The sequence below is a fragment of the Lissotriton helveticus genome, chromosome 6, assembly GCF_964261635.1.
Source record: "Lissotriton helveticus chromosome 6, aLisHel1.1, whole genome shotgun sequence".
NCBI lineage: Eukaryota > Metazoa > Chordata > Amphibia > Caudata > Salamandridae > Lissotriton > Lissotriton helveticus.
In genome coordinates, this window is record NC_136067.1 from 1,339,593,241 (window position 1) to 1,339,619,020 (window position 25,780).

The 25,780-nt window shown below is 43.7% G+C and overlaps 1 protein-coding gene across 1 annotated transcript in view; it reads right to left on the reverse strand.

The window, feature by feature from the left end:
* The window catches only part of ACSS1 (acyl-CoA synthetase short chain family member 1), a 1,294,163-nt gene that overhangs the window by 547,255 nt on the left and 721,128 nt on the right, over window positions 1-25,780 (reverse strand). The window contains exon 7 of the mRNA XM_078649067.1: window positions 10,382-10,519. Within this exon, the coding sequence (XP_078505193.1) occupies window positions 10,382-10,519 (138 nt within the window). The remainder of the gene's footprint in view (window positions 1-10,381; window positions 10,520-25,780) is intronic.

Below are 25,780 nucleotides of genomic sequence, written 5' to 3' on the forward strand. Positions count from 1 at the left end.
GACACTGACAGCAAGCAGATGAGCAGAGCAATACAGATGCTATTGGTATACAACCTTTACCACGCAGCTTTTACAACGACCTACCATTACCACGCATTTTTTACAACGCAGGATCCATTACAACGCATACCATTACAACGCATGTATTTACAACGCAGGTACCTTTACAACGCATACCATTACAACGTAAGTATTGGTAAGTATATCATTTTATTAAAAATATTATAAGTTTGAGTTTTTGGGTAAAGGGGTATTTTTAGGGTTCAGGGCCAGTTTTGGGTTTTTGGGTAAAGGGGTATTTTTAGTGTTCAGGGTCAGTTTGGGGTTTTTGGGTAAAGGGGTATTTTTAGGGTTCAGGGTCAGTTTTGGGTTTTTGGGTAAAGGGGTATTTTTAGGGTTCAGGGTCAGTTTTGGGTTTTTGGGTAAAGGGGTATTTTTAGGGTTCAGGGTCAGTTTTGGGTTTTTGGGTAAAGGGGTATTTTTAGGGTTCAGGGTCAGTTTTCAGTTTTTGGGTAAAGGGGTATTTTTAGGGTTTAGGGTCAGTTTTCAGTTTTTGGGTAAAGGGGTATTTTTAGGGTTTAGGGTCAGTTTTCAGTTTTTGGGTAAAGGGGTATTTTTACGGTTCAGGGTCAGTTTTCAGTTTTTGGGTAAAGGGGTATTTGTAGGGTTCAGGGTCAGTTTTCAGTTTTTGGGTAAAAGGGTATTTTTAGGGTTCAGGGTCAGTTTTCAGTTTTTGGGTAAAGGGGTATTTTTAGAGTTCAGGGTCAGTTTTGGGTTTTTGGGTAAAGGGGTATTTTTAGGGTTTAGGGTCAGTTTTGAGTTTTTGGGTAAAGGGGTATTTTTAGGGTTCAGGATCAGTTTTGGGTTTTTGGGTAAAGGGGTATTTTTAGGGTTCAGGGTCAGTTTTGGGTTTTTGGGTAAAAGGGTACAGGGTAAAAATTAAATATAATTAAATTTAAATTACATTAAATTAAATTGATTAAATTAAATTAAATTAATTAAATTAAATTAAATTACATTAAATTAAATTAAATTAATTAAATTAAATTACATTATATTAATTTTAATTAAATTACATTTAAAAAAATATTATATACTTACCAATACTTACGTTGTAATTGTATGCGTTGTAAAGGTATCTGCGTTGTAAATACATGCGTGGTAATGGTACTTCGTTGTAATGGATCCTGCGTTGTAAAAATTGCGTGGTAATGGTAGGCGTGGTAAAAGTATGCGTTGTAACGTCATACATCCATGCTATTAGATAAGGCCGAGGACTTGGAAGCGCGCTCTAGGCGCTGTAACCTCCGTATTACAGGCCTGCCTGAGAATACATCGACTGGGAACATGGAACTCTTCATTGAAAACCTGCTGAAGAAGCTCCTCGGCGACACTGCATTCTCTGACATGTTTGAGGTGGAAAGGGCCCACCGCTCGCTGGGTCCGAGGCCTAAGCCGGGGGCACCACCGAGACCCATTATCGCCAAGTTGCTCAACTATAGAGACCGCGACGCAGCTCTAAGACTGGCGAGAGAAAAGCAACAGCTACAATATGAGGGTTCGGCCCTTTCACTGTTCCCAGACTTCACTGCTAGGGTGCAAGAGGCACAATGCCAATTCACTCCAATGAAACGTCAACAATGCGACGTGGGCACAGATTACGCGATGTTATACCCGGCGAAGTTAAGGGTCAACAGACAGGGGAAATCCATGATTTTCACAGACCCTAACGCCCTGCAGAAAGCCATCAAGGACTGGCTCAAAGAGGGGCATCCCTCTATGAACGAAGCGGACGAGGCCTCAAGAGGTACCTTGGATGAGCAGGACTAACTGTGATATTTGCATATCAGTCATAACACTTGCTACTGTTTGTGCTAGAGAGTTTAGTAGAGGGTGATACTGTGCACTGGATATGTAGATGTTTTTCCAATGTATGATGGACTCTGGAGGGCTGGTGCATTGTGAGGGAGGAGTAGCTCGGGAAGACGAGTCCTGTTGGGGGGGCAGACTCCATGGTACAAGTGCGCGCCTACGGGTGGGACAAGGTTTAATGATATATCCTCTTCTGCCCTGGATTGTTGGAGTCACGCTGCACTATCCTTTTATAACACAAGCCTTCTGTTGATTACTGAGGGCAGGAGGGGCCTTCTAGCCAGATATGTGGTCTGCTGGTACAGTATGGAAGTTTAGGCTGATACTGCCCATCCTTGGTATTTTTGTGATAGAATTTGCAGCTACACGCAAGTTACTGTGGTATAGAGACGGGGGTGCGCGGGTGGCTATGTTAACATCTTTTGCATAGAGCTTGCCTTCTGAAGGTTACCTTTGCCCCGTGTGATACACACTGTGTTCTGACGAGGGGAGTTTTGTTTGTATTGGATGGGATTGGGTTGAGAGGGGGTGGAGGGAGGGAGGGGTTGACCACGGCCTAGTTGGGAATGGGCAGGCATGGGCGGGGGGAAGGGCTTGGGGGGGGGCAACCTTGGCCTAGTTGGGGGTGGGCAGGCTGGGAGGGGAGTGATTCATTGCTTTTCAGAGTTGCTGGAGTTGGGGGGGATGGTTACGAGTTTTATGTGTGATTGATGGACCTTTTTGCACAGATGCGAAGCGACATGTCCGGCTGGCACCGGTATGGACTACACTGAACAGACATTCCTACATATGGTTACCCCCAAGATGACTCAACAGAGTAACACTACAGATACCATCACATTACTGACGTGGAATGTTAGGGATCTCAATGACCATCGCAAAGTTAGGCGAGTCCTTCAGTACCTCTCGAGACACGGGATTGATGTAGCGCTGCTACAAGACACCCACTTACGCCCGGACAGCCAGGCACTATGCTACAGAGGTTTCTTGAATAACATACACGCTGCAGGATTTACCTCACATGCTAGGGGAGTTTTAACATGGATTAACCCTAAGGCATCTCTGACATTTACCCCATTACGACGGACAGGGAAGGGCGATACACGATCACCAAATGCATAGGGAAAGGTATGGAGTTTCATATAGTGAATACTTACGGACCTAACTACGACTATCCTGCTTTTTACTCTGACTTAGCGGCTAGAGTCCGAGAATGCTGTGGAGAACATGTTCTATGGGGGGTGCGACTTTAACATGACAAGACAACCCTTATTGGAGAGATCTGATGGCCCTGATCGCCGCCCTTCGGCCTCTGCCAGAGTGCTGGATGTAGAGATGACGCGCTTAGGGCTGCAGGACGTATGGAGATCTAGGCACCCTACTCGAGGGGGGTACACGCACTACTCAGCTCCACATGACATTCATACGCGGATTGACTATTGGCTGTCCACTTCCCATCTTCTTTCCCAGGTCCGGGCGTGTTCAATTCTCCAGTGCACCTTCTCGGATCACTCCCCTGACCTTATCACACTTACTGTGCCGGCGAAACGCCTCCCACCATTTGCTTGGCGCGTTTCCCCTTATTCCTTGCTAGACGATGCTTTCAGGGAGGACCTGGCAGTGGCCATTGAGGAATTCTTTGACGCTAACGTCGGCTCAGTTGATTCTTTCTTGACCGTCTGGGAGGCCTTTAAGGCATTCATACAGGGAGTCGTCATCTCAAAACACATGGGGGTCCTTAAATCTATTCGGGGACGCGTGACGCTGCTGGAAAACAGACTTAAGGACATCGAGGCACGACGCCTACTGGATGATTGCGAAGACCTAACTCAGGAACTTGCCCAAATGCTGCGCGAGTACCATGAGGAGGCTGATGCCAAGGTTAAGCATTTGGGAAAATATGCCACTGCGCGATCCTACAGGGAGGGGGAGCGTCCCGGGTTGGTTTTGACACAGCTGACCAAGCAGCACAGGAGTAGTACAGCGATTCCTGATATGAGATCCCCCCAGACAGGCAAGCTCCTATCTGCTGAACAGGTAGCGGACCGTTTCCGAGAGTTTTATACATCACTATACGCCTCCAGAGGCCCTGCCCGGTGGAACGAATTCTGGACAATTTGACTCATATCGAGCTACCCTATTGACTCTCGTTGAGAATATGGCAGAGGCGGGTGAGATGCCCCCCACGATGCGAGAGGCGATAATTGTCGCTATTCTCAAACCTGGCAAACCCCCGGGGGATTGCTCTTCGTACCGCCCGCTATCGTTATTAAATGTTGACGTGAAGATTTTTGCAAAAATCATCACCTAATCGCCTCAGCCCTATGGTCTCCACATTAGTTGCCCCTGAGCAGGCGGGCTTTGTCCCCAGTCGTACCCTCACTTACAACTTGAGAACGGTGTTCGCTGCATTCCAACACACTCGTCCAGATGTCTCTGCTGTCGCAGTCTTTTTGGACATGGAAAAGGCCTTTGACTCTGTCGAGTGGCCTTTCCTGAGGCAAGTCTAGAGTTGTATGGGGGCGGGGACCTATTCATCCAACTACTGAATACGCCATACGCTTCTCCTATGGCCCGGGTTCATATTGGGTCGCTTACCACGGACCCCTTCAACATCGGTCGTGGAACTATGCAGGGATGCCCCCTCTCTCCTATACTCTATGCTTTGGTGGCCGAGCCTTTCGCTTGTGCTTTGCGCGAATATCATGGACATCGGGGTATACGGTTCCCTGCATACAACTTGATTGTGTCCACATACGCGGATGACACACTATTGTATGTGCGTGATCCGGAGGTAAACCTGCCGACGGTGCTGCGTGAGGTTGTCTTATTCAGCTTCCTTTCGGGTATCCACGTAAATTGGACCAAATCGCTCATGTTCCCGCTCACGCCCGCCACCATGAATATCCCATTCAGTGGACTACAGATGCGGTACGGTATCTGAGGATTCGATTGCACACAGATTCCGAGGTGGTTCTCAGAGAGAACTATGGGGTGGCTGTCTCCAGGCTGGAGGACGATGTGGCTAGTGGATAGCCCTTTGTCCTTGATGGGTCGCATTTCCCTCATAAAGATGATTGTGCTCCTTCGTTTTCTGTTCCTGTTCAGTAACATACCCATGATACTGTCTAGTATGTTTTTTCAGCAACTACACTCACTTATTCTTCGTCTGGCATGGGCTTGGAAACAACCCAGAGTTGCGTGGAGAACCCTTACCCGGACTTATGAGGAGGGCGGACTGAATGCTCCGGACCTGGAGCTTTATTACCGAGTCGCGCAAAGCGCACATGCGTATAATTGGATACACGGACCTGCGGATATTCCGCACATACGTATAGAATCGATCGTTGCTGCCCCGGCCCCTCTGCCCGTGTTGACATCTCGCCCTAGGGATCGCCGGACGAGTTTCCTCGACTCCCTGAATGTCGTTACTCACGCCTGGCACCACATGATGGACGCGCAGGCCTGCTCACTTCTGTATGCCCCAAAGGCGCCCCTGGCCTGGTGTTCGTTGGCTTGCCCCTTGCAAGGATAAGGGAGTGCTGGCAGCGCTAGCTGCTCTAGATATAAATCACATGGGAGACTTATTCTTGGATGGTAGGGCCCGTACTTGGGATGAGCTAGAATCTGAGGACGCTACTCGCTCCCACCTTCCACGCTTTCAATTTTACAGGGTCCGACATGCGCCTAAAGACCTGTTGGGGGAGGACATGGCGGAGCCTCCGGTGATTACGGCATATGATTTAATCATTACTGGCAAGACTTCGACCAAGCTAATAACATATCTATATCGAATCACTCTTTCTGAAAGAATGACGGATTACACTAATCCTCGCCTGGTGTGGCAGACTGACCTGGCCGTTGACTTACCTGATGAAACGTGGTGATACTGCTGCGCCAATATCAAAAAGATATCGCTAAATGGCCACCATCGGTTGCTGCATTTTAAGTTTTTAAACAGGGTTTATTACACCCAGAGCTGCTTTTTCGATAGTGACTGCGAGAGAGCCCTTGTTGTGAGCGATGCGGAGCATAGCTGGCTGACTTTTTACACTTGTCCTGGTCCTGGTCCTGCCCGAGAATTTTTGTCTTTTGGTGCGCAGTTTATGGGGAAGTAAATAGAGTTAGGGCACTTTCTCTGGTCCCTGCTCTAATGCTGGCTATTTTGGGGTACTCTAAAACCATTGTGACAGACCATAGAAGACTTGTCGACATGGCCTTTCTTGTTGCCAAGAGGTGCGTTGCTCTTTCCTGGATGCAAAGCCCGGTTCCGACGCTCTCCCAGTGGGCTAAAGAAATGCTCTACTGCTGCACACAAACTGAGTTATATAGCGACTTACTGCCCCCCCACAATAGACCCAAGAACTTCTGGGCACTGTACCTGGAGAAAAGGTCTGATCTGGATGTTTCCACTGCACTTGAGGCTGACACAACATTGACGGAGGGGAGGTCATGGGTGGGTTCGCCCCTTCACGCTGACGAGTAGGTAATTGCTGGCTAAAGGGTCCCTGGACTGGTTTTGGGTCCACGTTTGATATGTCCTTAGTGGGCTAAGCCTGAGTGTACTGGGTGTGTCTATGCTTTTATCGTTTGTCAGTACTGATTATTGTTTCGGAAATGCTGTCCTTTTATTTGCCTGATATGTGTTTACTGCAGTGTAGCTAATTCATGCTCCTAATCCCTGTGCTGATCCTTTGTTTTTCTTCGTTTCTTGTCTGAAATGCCAATAAATAAATTATTAATACGTTTTTATGAAGTCCCCACCAACCAAGGCAGCCTCGTGAGCGCCTCTTAGCTGCGGTGGGTAGAAACGTGATGTGACAAGTATCTTAAACCACTCTTAAAATACTCCCAAAAAACATTAACCAATGACTGTCCAAGATATGAGATGTGCTACTTCGCCTGTGTTGTTAGGTAGCAATTTAACATTGATACAGTTCCTGCATTCTCATTAAATGCAAGACATCACAGGGTGGGCTGGCTAGCCTTCCAAGTGTACCATCTAAAACAATCGTTGGCAAAGCCATACAGGTCTTGTCTAAATGATAGAAAATAAATCACTTTGATGCGGTCAGCACTGACTGCGAGGCATAGTGATGTGTTTCCTTAGTATGGTATTATTCTCTGCCATCCCCCAGAAAAAAACTAAAAACTTTAAATTGCCTTCTGTTCAAGCTGAAGTTCTCCATGCACAACCTGCATGAAGACAGCACAAAGAAAGCCATGCAGAGCAGGAAGTGAAGCACAGTCTGCATCTTTCTAGCACCTTGAAATTAGTTAGTGTGAGTTTTAGTTGCTTTTTTTCTGGTTAAGCAGGAAGGGGCCAGCAAAAAAGGGAGAGGGGCGGCCCCCAGAGTAGCAACTCCGCAGACGGGGTGGTATGGCAAGGAACTATTCAAGGAGGTGGGAGGGAGGAAGGAGGTTCCTGGAAAAGCTAACCAAGCATTGGCATAGCCAATAGGTCTCGCTTTTGGGACCTTACAAGTATTTAGCTATGCAGCACAATATCCTTGGTGCAACAACATCAATTGTTGAATGGCTAAACACCTTTAAGGTCACAAAGGCGATACCTATTGTCTATGCCAATGCTCGTTTGTAACGATACTGCCCAATAAAAACTCTTCTCCCATCTCTCCTCTCAAACGAAACCGGACGGATGGAATTAGTCTCACAGTAACTAATCTCCTACATCAGGCATCTATTGCCAAGTCAAGAAAGGATAAAGTACACAACAGAGCTGAAGTCAAATTTACTTGTGGATTTTGGTTGAAAAAATACAATTATGGCTTTTTTGCGCACCAACAGGTTTTGTACTTCGTGAGTGTTCCCGATACATCCATGGCACCAATCCCTTCTTGTCTTGGGGACAACAATTTTTGGAAAATGTTTTTTTCTTATTGTTTTATTAATAAGTAACATTGGCACTTATAGAGACAGTATTCTATTGCCTTTTACCATATTCCTGTTAATTGCGTCGTTGCTATTTTCATGGTGATCTGGAGTGGACTGAATAACTGTTGCTGTGGAGTGCAAAATGTGGACAGCTTTCCGTGAAAGTAATTACAGTGTGAATCACTTTGTAAAATGTAAATGTATGTGTCTTGTAAAGCGCACTGCTGCCCTGAGGCGTCGTGGCGCTGTAGACCGCTGGGGAACCCGTCCTGGTTTTCCCTGTGAGATGGTCCCTACTGGGTATCTCCAAGGTGAAACCAGGCATCCCCGGCGAATGTGGGGGGCCGATGTAGAGATGAGGCAAGCTAATGCCCAGAGTTGCCGAGTGTGATCCCTGGTTAGAGTAGGCACCGAGGCGTGAATTATCGAGTCCGCTGACCCTGGTCCACAACCCTGCTGCGTCGGGAATTGAACCCTGGTCCCGGGCCGTTCTCTGCTTCTGGGTCTGCCGCCTCTAACCAGTGAGCCACACCACTCCACTGGCATTATTTGCAACAATTAACATCCGAGTTATGGCAGAACCAGTTCTATGTACCCAGAAAAGATAGCATTGAACACAAGAACAAGCAAGCATAAACGAACTAAGCACTAAAAGGTAAGAATAAACCATCATAAGAGGCAGGTGCAGCATCCACAAAGCCCTGACATAAATAAACCAGCATTTCCAGTGGACCTCCTGCCTTCCCATCTCCACTGTTATAAATTCTTGCACCAGCAGCAAGATAATTCTACTACAAGCAAGGTGGTATTTGGTTGTAATCAATATAGCCTAATAATAATAATAATAATAATAAAGATATTTGTATAGCGCACAGCTACCCCAAATGGGGTGTCCCGGCGCTAGTATGGACAGAAGTAGAGATAGTGGTCAATATACATTAGTCATTGTGACTAAAGAGCCAGGTTTTCAAGGCCTTTCTAAATTCCTGTTCAGACTGCAATGTGCGCAATTGAAGAGGGATGTTATTCAAACATTTAGCGGTCCCCACCTCAAAAGTCCTCCCCCCCCCCCCCATTCTGGCCTTTGCGAACCGGGGGGTGGCAAGGAAATGTTTGTGGTTAGACCTAAGGAATCTGTTCTGCTGGTAAGGGCGAAGTCTCTTCCTCAAATAGTTAGGCCCCCTACCTTGAAGTGCCCGAAAAGCAAACGTAATGGCCTTAAATTCGATGCGCTTGGCCACAGGTAGCCAGTGTAGCTGTCTCAGGAAAGGGGAAATACATTTGCAAAGAGGAACCTTGCAGACCAGTCTGGCTGCTGAATTGTGCACTATCTAGAGCCTCCGGATCAGTCCACTTGGCAGACCCAAGTAGAGACCTCTAGCATAATCAAGATGGGAAGTGATTAGGGCATGAACGACGGTTTTGCGTGCTAACTTAGGTAAAAAAATCGATACATTTTGTGATGATTTTTTATCTTGCCAAAGCAGGCCGCGGATACCTGTTGGACATGGGAAGCAAGGGACAGATCTTTGTTCCACCTGACTCCAAAATTCTTAACTGAATCCTTAGGTGTAGGAGGGAATCCTAACTCGGCTGGCCACCATAATGCTGAAGGGGGTACTACCGCTTGATTAAAAATCAGGACTTCCGTCTTGCAGGCATTAAGTTTTAGGAAATTAGTGCTCATCCAGGCAGAGATGCTTTTTAGGCACACTTTCAGAAATTCAAACGAAGATGCCGACACTCCACTGAAAGTGAACATCAGTTGAGTGTCATCGGCGTAAGAGATCACCTTGATCCCAGTGCCAGCAATGAGCTCCGCAGCGGAGTCAGATAGATGTAGAAAAGTAACGGGCTCAAGGCCAATCCCTGTGGTTCCCCCCACTTTCCCTTGGGCCATACCATAGCGGGCAGAGAAGTATGTTCTTACCAAGGTCCTTGAGGGCCACCATCTCATCTGGAAAAAGGGCGTTTGCTGTAAAATCAAAGTAATTGCTGCCCAGGTTGCAATTTTAAAGTTCGCTGGTGGAGAGGCTGTGGAGGTTTCCTTGGGAACATCGATGATTCTAGCCCTCTCATAAACTTACACCAATGCCAGGCAACAGGCGGATTTTTTTGCAATTATGAACTTATGAAACTGTATTATATGTATCTGGTTTAGTCAATGCCTGTGCAATCCACGTCTGTGAAATGGGTATGCACAGAAACGTCTGAGAATTGCGCCCTTCTTTGCATTTACAAGAGCCAAGAACAGTGCTTAATTTATGCAGGCGTTTGCAGGGGGCATCAGCATTCATTTTTGGGGTACAGGACTTATTTTTCATCATCAGACTTTGACCCAGAGCAAGGCAGAAAAGGTAGACAGAAGAATGAGAAATGTATAATAACAGTCACAAAAAGAGGAAGGAGAGTTGGAAACGAACCTGCAAGAGAGATAGACAGGAAGATTAAGGTGGAAAAAAGAAACTGAATTGTAAGGAAACAAGGCATCCTTGGTATTCGGGTCTTTTCCCCAGCATTAGTTAGTACCCCAGAGGTGGGATCCTGTGAGAGACTCTGGTCCACGACAATTATATTTTCACAAATGAGGCACTGGCCGATAAGATGATTTACTTACCAGAGCCCAAGGTTTTAAGGGAAGCTCTGTCGTATTTCGTCACCCAGGTATCGCCGTACTTCAGCAGCAAGCGGATGGCGGTTGGAGCGCCATAAAACTGATTGATTTTTAACCTCTGTACTGTCTCCCAATATCGGCCTGTAAAATTTGAAAACAAGTGCTCACAATTAATCGGTAACTGGGATTTCATCACAATGTTGTACTAACTTAACACTGTCTTGCTACATTTTGATGTTTTAAATGAATTCTATTAAAGTATGGAATGCGAGCCAGTGCATTTAGTGTCAATCATAAATACTCATTCCTAAGAAAGATGAACTCTTGTCGCTTTTATTTTAATAATTATAATGTGCATCACATTTATTAAACCTTGGAAACAAACGCTCACTGACCTCCGTAACCTTACTTTGTCATTCGCTTTATCTCTGTGCTCCCTTTTACTGTTTATTTTTGTTTTGTGAGAGAGAAAACATATTTTTTAATAGAAAAAAAAATGTTGTTCCTGACAAGCATTGGCTGCAGTGTGGCTGGGCAGCTTGAGGACTATGATCTTCTATTACAGCGCTTTATAAGCAACTAGATTAATACATTTGAAATGAAAGGAATGAAATGAAATAGAAATGTATAATAAACGTGCACTACTACCCTCGGGCGTCTAGGCGTGCAAGCTTGCTAGCAGGTGGGTGAGGCCAGGTTAGGAGGCTGCCAGAGTTTAGGGATTCCTACAGGTTAATAAGTCAGGTTTTTAGTTTCTTCCTAAAGCAGAGGAGGTCCATTTCCTTTTCAGGTATAAGGGAAGGCTGTTCCAGAGACTGGAAATGAAGCTTATAAAACTTCTCCGGCCCTTTTTTACTCTATGAACAATGATAATGCATGCTGATTCTGAGCGAAGGGATCTTGGCGGAAAATACCAATGAAACCAAAGCTTAAAAATTTGACGTCCTTCCCCATGAAGAGCCCTGAAAGCAATGCACAGGGCCTCCCTTAACCTGTATCTTCTTTTCAATGGATAGCCAGTGGAGAAGCAGGACAGCGGATACTGATTCTCTTTTAGATATGCCAAGTAAAAGGCGACAGCTGAGTTCTGTAGGACCTGAAGCTAATTGAGAGTTTTTCTTATATTTACGAAAAGAGCATTTGCATAGTCAAAGTCAAAGATTTTGCTTTATTCGGTTAAAAAGTTTAAAACCATCAAAGCAGAATAGTGTTACACTTCACAATTGATCATAATAACATATCACAACTGACACGTCTAAATACATTATAATATGAAAAGCGCTTTACATTTGGCGAACACATAAACAGGATAAAAAGTTTGTCACCCACTAAAAATTATTAATTGGCTAAAAATCGAAGGTTCATCTAGCATTCGTCACAGCATAAAGTTTCTTTGAAATACTGGGGGCAACATACCAAGTGGGGTCGAGACAGGCGCTTTAGGATAACGATAATTTCTTTCTACATCTCATCGCCCCGATGATATAACTCGACACCCCAAAACATACGACAGCAGTCCCAAGCATTTGTAGATAGACCAAAGCTGGTCTAACCTGCTTGAAAATATAACCTCTTAACAGTGGCAAGATGAATTTTTTACGTGGTAATACATAAAACGTGCACAAAAAAAAAGATCATGTGGAGCACGTTTTGCTCAGAATTATTGTCACATGGGCACGGCCCCAAAGTCCCGCTTTTAGCGAACCCTCTAGGGAAAGATAGCAGCCATGGTAGCGTGTTATGCTTAAACCTTACTAAGACAAACAGATGGAATGGCTTGCTTATATAGGTTAAATACGGCTGCATCTCTCTCCCTATGGTTAGCATAACAAATTTCTAACAGAGGGTTTAACAATTCATCTTCTTCCCTTTGTAACATCGCCCTGCTTAAGAATTGGGATTTTACTGCCATGATAGCGATTTTACTTAAGGCCCTAGGGTTTGTAAACAAATCAGGGCTACCCATTGAATCCATTTGCATTTTAATATAACGGATCCAAGGTATCGCCAAGGCCTTGTCTAGGGACAAACAATCTTGGATAATTAGTTGGTTTAAATTCGGAGCTTGTTGTGCCCAAATTCTTAACCACCCTAGTATCGGTGCCACTGCAATCTGATCAGAAATGTAGCCGGCCCCCAGGTCTTCATGTATGTTAAAAGTGGCTGCAGAGTGAGGGAGCGACAACACTTTTCTAAAAAAGACATTTTCTACAGTTTGGATCTCACTTACTTCGGTGTAGCCCCATACCTCGCTCCCATACGACACCATGGGCACACATTTAGCGTTGTAGATCTTCATAAGGGCCGGTAGTGGTTTACAGCCTAACGGTTTCGCAAAGCCCAACAGGGCCCCTGTGGCCCTCGCTAGTGTGTTTTTCTTCAATGCTCGTTGCATCGCCCATGACCTTCTGTCATCAAATACAATGCCCAGGTATGGGATGGTGGAAACTTTAATGAGCGCCTGCCCTTTGCAAAAAAATGATGCGTTTTTTGCCTGCCCGCTGCCTAACGACATAGCATGTGACTTTTTAAAATTAGTTTTCAAGTCCAGAGAGTCCATAAAATTAATAAAACAATCTAAAAGCAATTGCAGTCCTCTTGCTGTCCTAGCCACTAACACAGCATCATCTGCATAAAGTAGAGCGGGAAACTTTTTTTGACCAACTCTCGGGATGTCCTTGCATGCTGAAATTAAGGCATCACCCAGCTTATTTATATAAAGTGTGAATAGCAAGGGAGCCAGGATACACCCTTGTCTTACCCCTCGCTTTACTGGCCAGGCGTCCGTCAGGCTCCCATTTTCATTATAGCGAACTGCTGCGCTAGTGTTCTCATGGATGTCGGCTAGGAAGGATATCAGTACGGGGTCCAACCCTATGTCAAACAGGGAAGTCCAAAGTTTTTGGCGGTTTACAAGGTGGAAGGCAGTGGACAGATCCATAAAAGCTAGATGTATGTCCCCCTGCTTTGCGACAGTGTATTTCCCTATCACAAGATGTAAATTGAGGCATTGACCAGCAGTTTCTCTCCCTTTTCTGAATCCATACTGCAGATCAGAGATGACGGCATTCTCTTCCAACCAGTTTGTCAGCCTCTCAAGTATGACTTTTCCCATTATTTTTGCCGCCGAATCCAAGAGGGAGATCGGCCGATAACAGGCCGGGTCCTCTCTTGAACCCTTCTTAAATATTGGGACAATGACCGCCTTGGCCCAGGACACTGGGGGGCCCACTTTAGTAGCTGCATTAAAACAGAAGTTAAAATCTTTGCCCAGTAATGGGGATCTGCCCTGTAAAGGTCTGCCGGAACCCCGTCCGGGCCTGGGGCTTTCCCATGGGCCGTGGACTCGATGGCTTCCAAAACTTCTTCCTCAGTAAAATTAATTTTACCTGCCTTGTCAAAATCACCTTGAAACATAAAATATGAGTTATTTATGTCTGCATAAAGACCACCAAAATGCTCCACCCACTTTTCTGGTGGGATGATACAATCATTGTTTTTGTTTTCTGTCTCATTAAACAAAGGACTATTGATCACTTTCCAAAATTGAGTGCTACTTTTCAGAACAGTCACCTTGGAAAGTTCCTCCCAAGCCATGTCTTTTAGCTCAGTTTTCCTCCGTTTAATAGCCTTCTTATAGGCCCTTCCAGCCACAGCAATCCTCTGGGGATCCTTACCTGGCTCTTTTAATGCCTCTAGGAGCACCCCATGGGAATCAGTACAGGCTTGGTTAAACCAATTTTCCAGTTTCTTGGGCCTTAATTTGCTTTTCCCAGTCAGATTAATTGCTACCTGTTCTGTAATACGGTTAAAAGCACAGAGGATATCCCTTGGATCTGCACTTGCACTTAAACATAAAGTCAGATCCTCGGTGTTACTCCTATACAGACATTCCAGGAAATCAGTAGGAGTAATCACCTCCCACCTTAATCTTCGGCCTTGGCATTTAGAGTCTATATTTAGATTTGAAATAGGGGCAGAAACAGACTCACTTTTAAGGGCTCTGACATTAATGTCTAGCGTGAGTGGATTATGATCACTGTGTCCTTTCTCATAAGGCATGACACTAAAATATAGTCATAATAGATTTTTTGCCTTGCCCATTAAACGTTGGGACAGGGCACTGAGTTTCCCCTTGCACTGGTGCGAACAGATAGTGTGCTGATAAAAAACTCTCCAGATACAACCCACTCTTAGTATGCTCGAAATGAGTATTCCCAGATGGGTCATTTTCAAGATCCATATTCTTGAAACAATGCATGTGACAAACGTGTATGTTAAAATCGCCAAGCACTAGAAGATAGTAAAACTTATTCTGCTCATCATAATCATCCAGAAACCTTAAGTGGTCCTCCACTTCATCGCTCCGGGTGAAAGAGTTATAAAAGTTAATCACCAGGATTGTAGGCAAATTATCACCCTCCAATCTTACTGCTAAAATATTTTGGGAACTTGTCGCTATTAGTACTGCTTTATACAGTAATTTCAGACTAAATAACAGCAGGGCCCCCCCCTGGCTCTCCCCATAATAGATGGTGTTGCACATTTACTAAATGATTGGTAACCATCCAGGTGGTAGCCTTCTCTGCCTTCCCATGTTTCCTGCAGGGCAATAATGTGGTGAACTGAGAGAAAGGTCTCCCAGTTTCTATCCCCTCTTTTAGATCGTAGCCCGGCAATGTTCCATGATAGGATCACTATCTTGTTCTCCACTGCAGTGGATCTTAATTCCTTACACTCCTTATTCCCTGTAAATACTGGGTGTTTTACTAGTGCATTTGTAGCCCCACCTTCCACTATAATGCTCATAGCTGGAAGTTCAGAAACTGAGGAACCCCCCTCAGCTACTATTCTTGAAGTAGGACTGCATCTCATGTGATCCCCTTGACTAGGAAAAGAGATTGGAAATATGTCGCCAGGTGGTGTAGCTCTATCTACCACTAAGGGACAAGCAGGACCCTGTGTGCAAAGTCCGATGGGCGGACACGCACTATTCATGTCCAGTAAGCTGGCTAATCCAGGTTCTGGGATGTCTCCGTCCCCAAGTGTCTTATTACTGCCAAGTGGGAGTCAATCGACCCCCTCCATCCCCATAAGTGAGGAGAAGCGATTTGAGGTGGCAATGTTGAACATGGGATGTATATCAGTACATAAATTGTGTTTTCGCTTTCTCGGGGGGTTACTCACCAACGCTTTTGGGTAGAAGTAACTTAGATCTTTGATGAATATACCTCCCGCATAGTAAATTTTTTAGAGTATCAGAGAGGAAATTACAGTTTTCTGCAGGTCTTTTGGAATGAAAGGAAAAATCTTTCTTAAATGTTTCATAATAAAGAAGGAGACAGACCTGATTGCAATTATGTGCCCTTCGAAAGTCAGTTGATTATGAAAGATAACTCCAAGATTTTTCTACCTTTGTAACTGGTGACGGAAGTTAGCCAAGTTCAGGGGTGCTGGTATGCTAATGAATGGCAACCACCTGGTAAATTATGTAAATGGGGCTACTCTGACCCCCCATTGTCTGTTTTTTCTTCACCTTTTTTAACCTGATGTATGTCTGTGATATATGCTGTTGTAATGTGGTATACTGTGTTTCTGCAGGTACAATAAACGGGGAAACGAGGTACAGTAAAGACGCTGACCCTAACCCTGATGAAAATTGCCAGTGAACTGTGTAAGGCAATGAAACATGTTGGTTTTAACTGAGTAGGCACACAGCGAGGAATAAAATAGAATAGCCAGTGTTGCCGAGCTCGTTTTTAAATCCTAGGAATACCGAATTTCTATGCTAGATTTCGGCATCCCTATAGGGTCACTAACAGAATACAAATCACACTTTTGGGTTTTCTTATTCTGCACCATCCACTCTTTATTTTCTAATAGTTGGCAGATGCTAATGAGGAGAACCTGAGGATGCAGGCCAGTACCAGCTTGTAAACCTACCTTGGTTTTACTCCTGTGAGGCTCTGCCAACCTTTCCACACCCTTTCTCCCTATTTCCTTCTCCTTTTCTTTGATGTTTCTCTTCACATTGATGAGAGGGAGGACCAGCAGTTATAATACCACACTTTTTAATTGAAGTTGTGATTCAAAGCAGGTTGAGGCAGTTGTGAAAATGTAGGTCCTCTGCAGTGATACCCTAAGTAGGGTGTGTATTACCAATGATATATGGTGGATTAACGTCCACACATATTAGGAGCAGGTCTTTTATTGAGTAGCAGGGATTGAGTGGGGGGCGACCTGTTCTGATATTTACCCCCTGTGGCTCCTAGTTGTGTACAACAAGTTCAGGAGGCCACCAGTGTTGGGACCAAAAGGAAGGATCCTTCCCAAAGAGCATTACCTCAGTCTTGCCTGAATTCAACTTCAAACAGTTTTGGGCCATCCATTTCCGATCTCCTGCATACAGTTGTAAAAGGCTTTGCTGTCTATGAAAAATTGGATGATACTGAGCTCTCTAACTGGGTATCAACTGCATAAGTGACTGCAGAGAACCCAAAAGATCTAATAAGTTTGGCCAAAGGGGCTACATAAATGTTAAAAAAGGTGAGGCTAAGAGATAAACCCTGGGGGATGCCACAAGGAAGAGAGAAGGATGAGAATTTAAAATTGTCAGCTGGACTACACGGAATTCTGTCTGACAAAAATTATTTGACCAAAGCGAGAGCTTTGTCTTTTACCCTAATATCCTCCAGCCGGTTCAGCAGGATTTAGTGGTTTACTGTGTCAAATGCCGCAGAGAGGTCCAATAGGACCAGCATTTCACTCCCACCTGCATCCAGCATTGATCTGATCAGTGCCGAGACACTTATCAATGCCAATTCTGTACTGTGATGTTTCCTAAATCCCAATTGGCAAGGGACTAGGTGGCTCCAGTCCTCAATGAAAGCGGTCAGCTGCAAATGAATAACTTTGGCAATTATTTTGGTTGGAAGGGGCAATCTGGAAATAGGACATTAGTTCCCAGGATCTGAAGGATCTAGGTTAGCTTTTTTTAGTTAAAGGGAGAATGTAAGCTATCTTCCAGACACTGGGAGATTTTCCAGACTTAATCATTAGATTATGAATTTCTGTTAGGTATTGCGAGATATTGTCAGCTGCTAAATTAATTGTTTCAGGTGAACATGGATCCTGCGGAGATCCTGACTTAGTTTGCAAAAGGATGGTTTTAATTTGGTCCTGAGAAAGTTTAGTGAAAGAAGTTAAATGGACCTTACATTAATTATTGTTAATTTGGGAGCCACTGTGACATTCATTATTAATAATTTAGGAGCCATTGTGACCAGTTGAAGGATTAAAGGAAAAAAGAATAAAGACAGACCTAACCTTATCTTGAAAAAAGGAGGCGAATGAATTACAGAAGGTTTTGTCCATGTCCCGATTCCCCATTTATAAAGGTTTAGATAAATGTTTACTTTTGCAAAAACTTCTGTTGTGGAATATTTCACTGTTTCTATCTTCTGGGTGAAATATTTGGATTTTTCTTTAAAAATCAAACTTTTTTATGAGGCTAAAATGTGTTTGTTTTCTCTTTTTCTGAATTCTCATAATGACGCCTTCCTTTTCTTTCCTGCCTACGACATGCTTGCTGAAGTAAGGTTTTCCGTGAACCAGGGCTCAGCAGGATTGTGGGCTTTAGCCAGTGCAATTTATTTTTCAACATTATCCAACAATCCCTGATATAGACTAGCCGCTTCATCAGGATCTGTATTTTTGCAGGGCTGTGTTTCTGATAAGATGTTGTCTAGCTCCATCTCCTTTATCAGGTGACAATTGCGTGAGAGCTTTACTGGATGAGGTTTATTGTGCGATGCATTGAGGGGGGCTAATTTGATATTAAACATAACTGCTTGATGATCGGACCATAGCAAGGGTAGGACTGCTGATGTAGATAAGTACGGGCAGTCAGAGAAAATGCCATCAGTCGGTGGCCTGCTTGATGCGTCGATTCATTGCTTCGTTATTCTATCATATTATATAAACACTGTTGTAAGATCTTTTACCTTATATTTCCCCTGCACAGAATTACTGTTTTTGGTTCCTAATAGTTCCAGGGGCAGTGAAATAATGGGGATTAGAAGATTTTGGAGATTCACAAGCAGAAATCAGTGTTTCCGCATTCTCTGTTTTTTCATGTCGAGATGCTTTCAGCAGCTGAAATCTCCACGTTAAAAACACCAACTTGTACGTCCGACGGGCTCGATAACTCCTGAAATTATTTGGTCACTTGTAATGAGGGCTACGGTCCATATTTAATTTAGAGATGCGTGGAGTGGGAGCCCCACTGTAAACCAGCGGGGTTCCTGCCTCACCAAACTCATGGTTTACATTTTCCCTACTTGAAACTGCCAGGAAAAGACTGGTGGTCCTCAATAGAAAACAAAAGAATTGAGATCAATGAGCAGGGAGAAAACTCTCTGTATCTCAGAGCCATTTGTTTTTATTGTTTTTCAAAATATACCACTGCTTGAGGAGGCTAAGGAGAGAACTGCATTCTCCACCCAGAGGACTTCTTACAATTGAGGGTGATGCCCTTTTGGTTAAACAATGCCCCAGTCACCTTTCAGGGGTTGGTTAACAGGATCCTGGCTGGGATGGAGGTTTTCAGTGCGACCTACCTAAATGACATTCTGTTTTCAGCTCCTGCTGGGAGGATCACCTGTTCCACCTCCAGGAAGTGCTTCTGGCCCTGCAACTGCCAGGCCTGACTATTTGTATGGCAGGGATCTGTGGTGTGTCTGGGACACAACAACTGGTGGGCAAGAGCTAATTGCAGTCCATCCAAGCCACAATTGAAGCTATTCTGGCGTGGGACCCCCCCAAAACTAAGACTGAAATGAGGGATTTCCTAGACCTCAATGGGTATTACAGGGGGTTTGTCAAGAGACACAGCATCATTGTTACCCCCTTTAACTGAGCTGACTTCCAAGTAGCAGCCCAGTAAGGTGATCTAAACAGCGGCATGAAAAAAAGTTTGATGCCCTCAAGGAAGCCTTATGTACAACACCAGCACTCAAGGCCCCTGACTTCTCCTCAGACTCTCACCTACCCCTACCATCCATGAAAGAAATCTTAGAATGATCCTAGATGACAAGCTTTACATGACAGCCCAAGTAAAAACAGTGACCTTCGCCTATTTCACAGCCTTATGATGCTATGAAAGATCTTTAAATGACGTCCTTTGAACACCAGGAAAATGGCCATACAGGTCTTGACCAGTACCAGGCTCGATTATGGCAACATGCTCTATGCAGGAATCACCATGAAACTCCTGAACCGGCTCAAGAGAATCCCAAACATCGAAGCAAGACTTATATTCAACCCACCTAAACGCACAAACATCTCCTCAGACCTCCTAGAAATGCACTGGGTCTCAATCCACTAACACACACAATTCATATTGCTCACACACAAACACAAAGCACTACATAACACCAGCCCTGCATACCTAGACAGCTGCATATACTTCTACACACGTCTGAGACAATTCCGCTTAGCCATACTCACACTGGCATGAAACCCTGCATCTGCAAAGCCACAGCAGGAAGCCGAGCATTCTTATATCTCTCCCCCAAAGAATTGAACGACCTCCGTCACCAAATCAGAGCATCGTCATCACTTCTTGTCTTGAGTTCCGCAAGAAGCTGAAGACCTGGCTCTTCGATTAACTTCTGCGAAAAGAATGGTTTCCGGATGGAATGCTGAACAATGTCAAACATTCACCCCCAGCACAGAGATCAGTGCCTAAATCCATAGTTTTTTTAGAAGCCTGACTGATGAGGGGTGATACCCTGAAATCGGGCCCAGAATACTTGTTTCTGGTCCAGGAAAGACCTAGCTTGGCAGTTGGGGCTGAACTGTTCCAGTGAGGAGCAGGGTGAAGACTGATTTGCATATGTCTAGGTCCAAACTGGAGTGGCAGGGTAAGTAAAATAACAATCGATTCAACCCAGATCTCTTGACTGGAGGTGAGGGGTTGGAAGGTTTCATCACTACATCTATCATCTTGTTGTGTGTACTATGTTCGCACTAAGTGACCAAGGGTATGCCTGCTACCCCAAAACCGGTCTCAGGGTGTTTGTTTCTGGTCCAGGGAGGACCTTGCATGATATGTCACCGTCAATGTTGTCTCTCTTCTCTTATTCCCACCTCTCTCTTGTGATTTCTTTCTTTCTGATTTTCTCTTTGCTAACCCAGGGTACATCCATACGTCCTCAATCACATTGTATTTCCATCCCTGCTACTCTGTGTCCACTTCTCCTCCATCTTACTATGGCCCTTATTTCACACTTGTTTTTTATATGTTTCCTTCTCTTTCACATTATCAGCATGTTCCAATGCATTCAAAACATCATATTAAGCAGGTGCTGGGGGTTTTCTTCATATACAACACCCACCACAGGTTCTCAATTATACTCAAGTTAAAGGTACTATGTGGGGGAAATTGCAAGGACTCTTCATTCACAATGAACTTGTTCCATTATCGGAACCAAATACATGTATGTATCCCGACCTTAGTCTTCATGTAATATGTGGGTGTGCCTTCTGGTTTTGGACAGGTATTCTTACATTATTTCTCATTAAAGCTCTCTATTTATTAAAAAAATGTATCTTTATACTTGCAAAACAAAACCAGTAAAGTTCAACTGAAATAACCTGCAAATCTCTGCGAATAACAATGCAGTGCTCAATGACAGGCACGCCCAATACTAGTAGCACACCACTGACCCAAATACTCACAGGTGGTGCCCAATGGCGTAATGACCAAGCCTAGAACTGCACGTACACCAACAACAAATGCAGGGCGACACCTTAAGATGCAACCCGCAGCACATCACCGCTCTTCTCCTCACTGCACACAGATCAGCTTTGCATGAGCAGAATATTAAAAATCAATAATAATAGAATAACTCTGGTGTGTTCCACTAAAGAAAATCCAAAGTCAGCAATCACTCTAGGAGAAAAAGGGTATAGTATACTCCTAGCACTGTCAAGAACACAAAGTGGGCCCTCGACCTGTGGGAACTCACCCTATTGAGGTTTACTCCTGTGCACCAAAGATCAACAGAAGACCAATCTCAGTTAGTAAAAATGCCTTAATAGGAGTTTAACAGGTCCCTATCTTGGTGTAGCCAATAGCTCTTCATGGTCTGACGCCTGAACCTTACAGACAAGCCAAAATATTTTTATATCTGAATAGCTTCACTGGGATCTTGGATTTCGACAAATCCAATAACCAAGCTTCAATTCTTTACAGCAAGCACATTATTCTTTATGAGCTCAGGTAATATACATTAAAAAGATACTCAGATTCTCAAACTCGCATACATCCCTCTTGGATACAAATAGACACAACAGCTCAATAGACAAATCAAAACTGAAAACACTACAATACACAAAAAGTCAAAATGCATAACTCTACTTATGCTCACACTCCTAGTACACTGTGACAGCTTCAGGCATGCCAGCAATACTCCAAATGGGGCCAAGGAAGCTCTCAAATGGAGACAGGGTTGGGGGAGATTTTAACTATCTCTGGGACACTTTTAGAGCTCCAAACCTCAGTGAAAACCATCTTCTGCTACCAGATTTGATAGAGCTCTTTGCACAGTACACGTATCTTGGTGTCCACCTGGATTCAAGGGGCAACCTTTTAAAACAGCGTCACGAGATTGCAGTTAAAGCCACGACCCTTGCAGTATCTTTAACCAAGCTTTCGAAAAACCTCTCAGGCCCAACCCTTTCGCCCCTCCTGGAAGTCCTGAGAGCGAAAATCGGCCCCACCCTATCATACGGGATAGAGTCATTCAAGGGTAAATTGAATACGGCCCTAAATCAACATACCACCAAAATCTATAAAAAGGTCCTCCAGTTGCCAACTTCTGCATCTGCTGCACAGATAAGACTGGAGATGGGGCTACCAAACTATGAGGTTTTGAATATTGGTGCATATCTAAACTTGTGTCACAAGCTGAGGCAGGCTAACCCAGGCTCACTAGAATCTCTAGTCTGGCTGGAAATCTCCCAGAAAAATCCAGGTGGAACGTTTGGTCGCCTTTTTAAGGACTACATTCAACAAATGTCAGCAGGTGACCTATGGGCTCTTAACCCCAGTCAGACAGCGTTTAAAATCGCCATCAAAAAATGTGTAAGAATGAGATCACTCATCACAGACAAAGCACTCTTCTCAAAACGCAGCCATTCTTGGGCCCTTGTAAATTCTTACAGTCGGCTACTCCCCGCCGCTTACTTTTCCTGCACATATCCACTGTATCTAAAACGAACCCTTATAGCCATTAGAATGGGTGATTGGCGTTTTCTGCAAGATTTACCTCCTTGGAGACGGACAGTGGAAGATCTAACCTGCAGAGGGTGCGGTAAAACAGCCGAAACATTGCTACACGTGGTTTGCCTTTGCCCAGCCTTTAACCTCCAACGCAGGTGCAAACTAAAACCCGAATGGAATAGGTTGGGCGCCGGAACCTGCAGGCAAGCCATCATTGTGGCTCTGAACCCTGAAAACACTGACTTGAATATCAGACTCACAAAGTTCATCCAGCAAGCTTATCGTAATTTTAACTTAAAGAGGTCCTGCTAAATCCTCCCTCTTATTTCCTTTTTCTTTTTTATTACTTAATGACCCTTACGATACATCCCAAATTTCTAGGGGGATGAAACGAAAAGAATATGAGTAGTACCCCTAGGAGAATTGGGTCGTTTTTTAGTTGTTTGATATCCAACTCAGTGAGAGTAAAGAAAATGGGGTGAAGTTCCCAGTATATTAGATTTTAACTTTTGTACTATTTTTTTTTTTTTTTTTTTTTTTCTTCTGGTTTTTATCCTTTATAAAAATAATTTTTTTTATGGACCTAGGAGGCTGAGGATGCGGAAGACCCCTATTTTTATCATGCCTGGCTAATTGACTGTCTTGTTGTTTTTATTTTTAATAAGTTGTATACAACGTGAACTATGTAATCCTCTTTTAAAGATATCTGTGTTATATCTAAATAAAGAATTTCTACCTTCCATGGCTGGCAAAACCGTTGCTGCCAATATTGAGGGTGGAAACAAATACAAAATACAGTACACGTTTTGATGCTCAGATCCAACTGAGGGTGACATCATAATCAATAAATTATGATAACAAGAAACACATTAGGCCCCACCAAGATGACAGTTAATATTCAAGTTTCCAACCATGAAGGTTTATTGAGGAATAAGAAAAGTTACAAATTCAAACCATCAAATTACTTGTAATGCAATAGCCAGTAATCAATGCATTAGTCAATATATTTCAAAGCAAAATAATAAAAGGGAATACAATCTATTATGAAGTTGTCTAAAAATAAAACAAAGCAAATTCAGTTCCCCATGACGGGAACATACTACACTGCTAAGTTAGTGAAAAATCAGGGAAACTGGAGAGAAGTAAGAATTGAGGTGTCAACATGAAAGCCTCTGAAAGAAAGTAGAAAGCATCTGATCGCAAGCAAATGGAAAGGCAATGTTCCTTAAGCGTCAGCTAAAGCTTCTTCTGACAAGAAGGAAAAGGCATCTGAATCGGTGTCTATATTGCATTAGTCTAAATCATTCTTTTCTGTCATTTAGCTATACCTACACATTATTCCCAGGAGGGTAACCAGTCGGGTTTAAAGAACAGAAAGATAAAGCATATTTATTAGTTTCACAAGCATAAACACAATACCAGCTTTCTAAATATCCTTCAGACTCTAGTTATTTCCAACCTAATGTGATACATTTGGCTCAAACTGTACTCTGTAGGGGCTCATTAACACATACTTTAAGAATTGTGTAAAATAAAAATTCATATGGGAAAGAGAAAATAAATAATACATTGTTTGAAGTTGCTGGTACAGCTTTTCCCCTTAAATGAAATGAGAAGATAAATGACAAAAAATATGTCAGTGTAAGTTTAGCCATCTTAAAACTCAGCCTTTGTTAACTAAAGTCATGCAAACATGATAAATGCACAGTAAATACATCGATGTTTTGCATGATAATGTCATTACGTCTGTGAAACATGTATTATGAAAAATCTACTTCACCCTTATTCTCCATAAAAATCAGGTGGAATTCTTCAATCACAAAATAAAGTCAGACCTGACACATATGCCTTTTATATATTTCAAGAGGATCTACTTCTAAGTGACAATGTTCTGTAAGATTCTAGCACCTTTTCCTTCAAACAGATCATCAAGTTGAACTATCCAAGCCACTATTAGTTGTTAGGCTGGACTGATGAATGGTGATCTGCACAGACCTGTCCAAGAAGTTCATTGAAAAGCTATGAGGGAACAAAACCAAGCAACAACATAGATTTCCAAAAAGGCTGAAAGAAACAAAGTCACATCAACTTGCCTAGATGGAACTCCACTGCTCCTCAGGATTAGTCAGGATCAAATTCAAACTCTGTGCACCATGCACAAATACACTTGATCAATGGTGTAGCACAGCATTCCTGCAGAAATTGTCTACATGATGCTCTCCAATAAAGCATTTCTGCTATGTAAAGCCTCATATTGCCAATAAACTAAATTCCAGGGCTAGAGCACAGGGTAAGTTACTTGAATGTGCAGGGCTTTAAGCAGTGAATTGTTATTCCCAGAATTGCCAGTACTGCTCAATTATCTCTGCTCATGCAATTGCTGAAAAAGTAAGTAATTAGTCACAGGGGAATATGTACCAATACTGCAGCAGATACAGTGGCACTGGGGTCTAAGACTCACAGCTGCCGTCTACACCCCAAATGTGGGAGCCACTCACTACTAAACCAGAGTTCAGTGGTACTTTTTAGCTCATTTGTAATTTATGGAACTTTTCATGTTTGATAGTCTTTCCCCGTCCCCTAACTTTCAAAACATCAGTGGGATATCTGTGTAAAGCATGTCACAAGACTCCTCCATAGCCTTTATGATCATGGAATCTGGACATCAGTAATTAAACATCACACAGATCCTTTGATGAAAATGCCATTCGTAATACCTTAACAACATTTAAGCCATCAAACAACTTCTGCGACCCTCTACCAGCTAAAGTCTTCAATGAGATTAAAACTTCTTTACTCGCTCTCTGGACTAAGATAGTGAATGCTTCACTACTTTGAAGGGCTTTACCAGACTGTCTAAAATCAGGGCCGGTAAACCCCATTCTAAAAAAAAAAAACACAGCAGATCATACAGACCAGGATACCTTCCGTCCAATCTCCACGGTTCCCTCTCTGGCAAAGCTCTTTGAGAGATGTGTCCATACCCAATTATGCATTCACACTGCTCAGTTCTATCTTTTTAACCAATTCCAATCCGCCTTCCGTCAAGGTCACAGCACAGAAACAGTCCTTACACACAAAGTTGATGAGGTGCTTAACCCCTTCGCAGCTGGGGG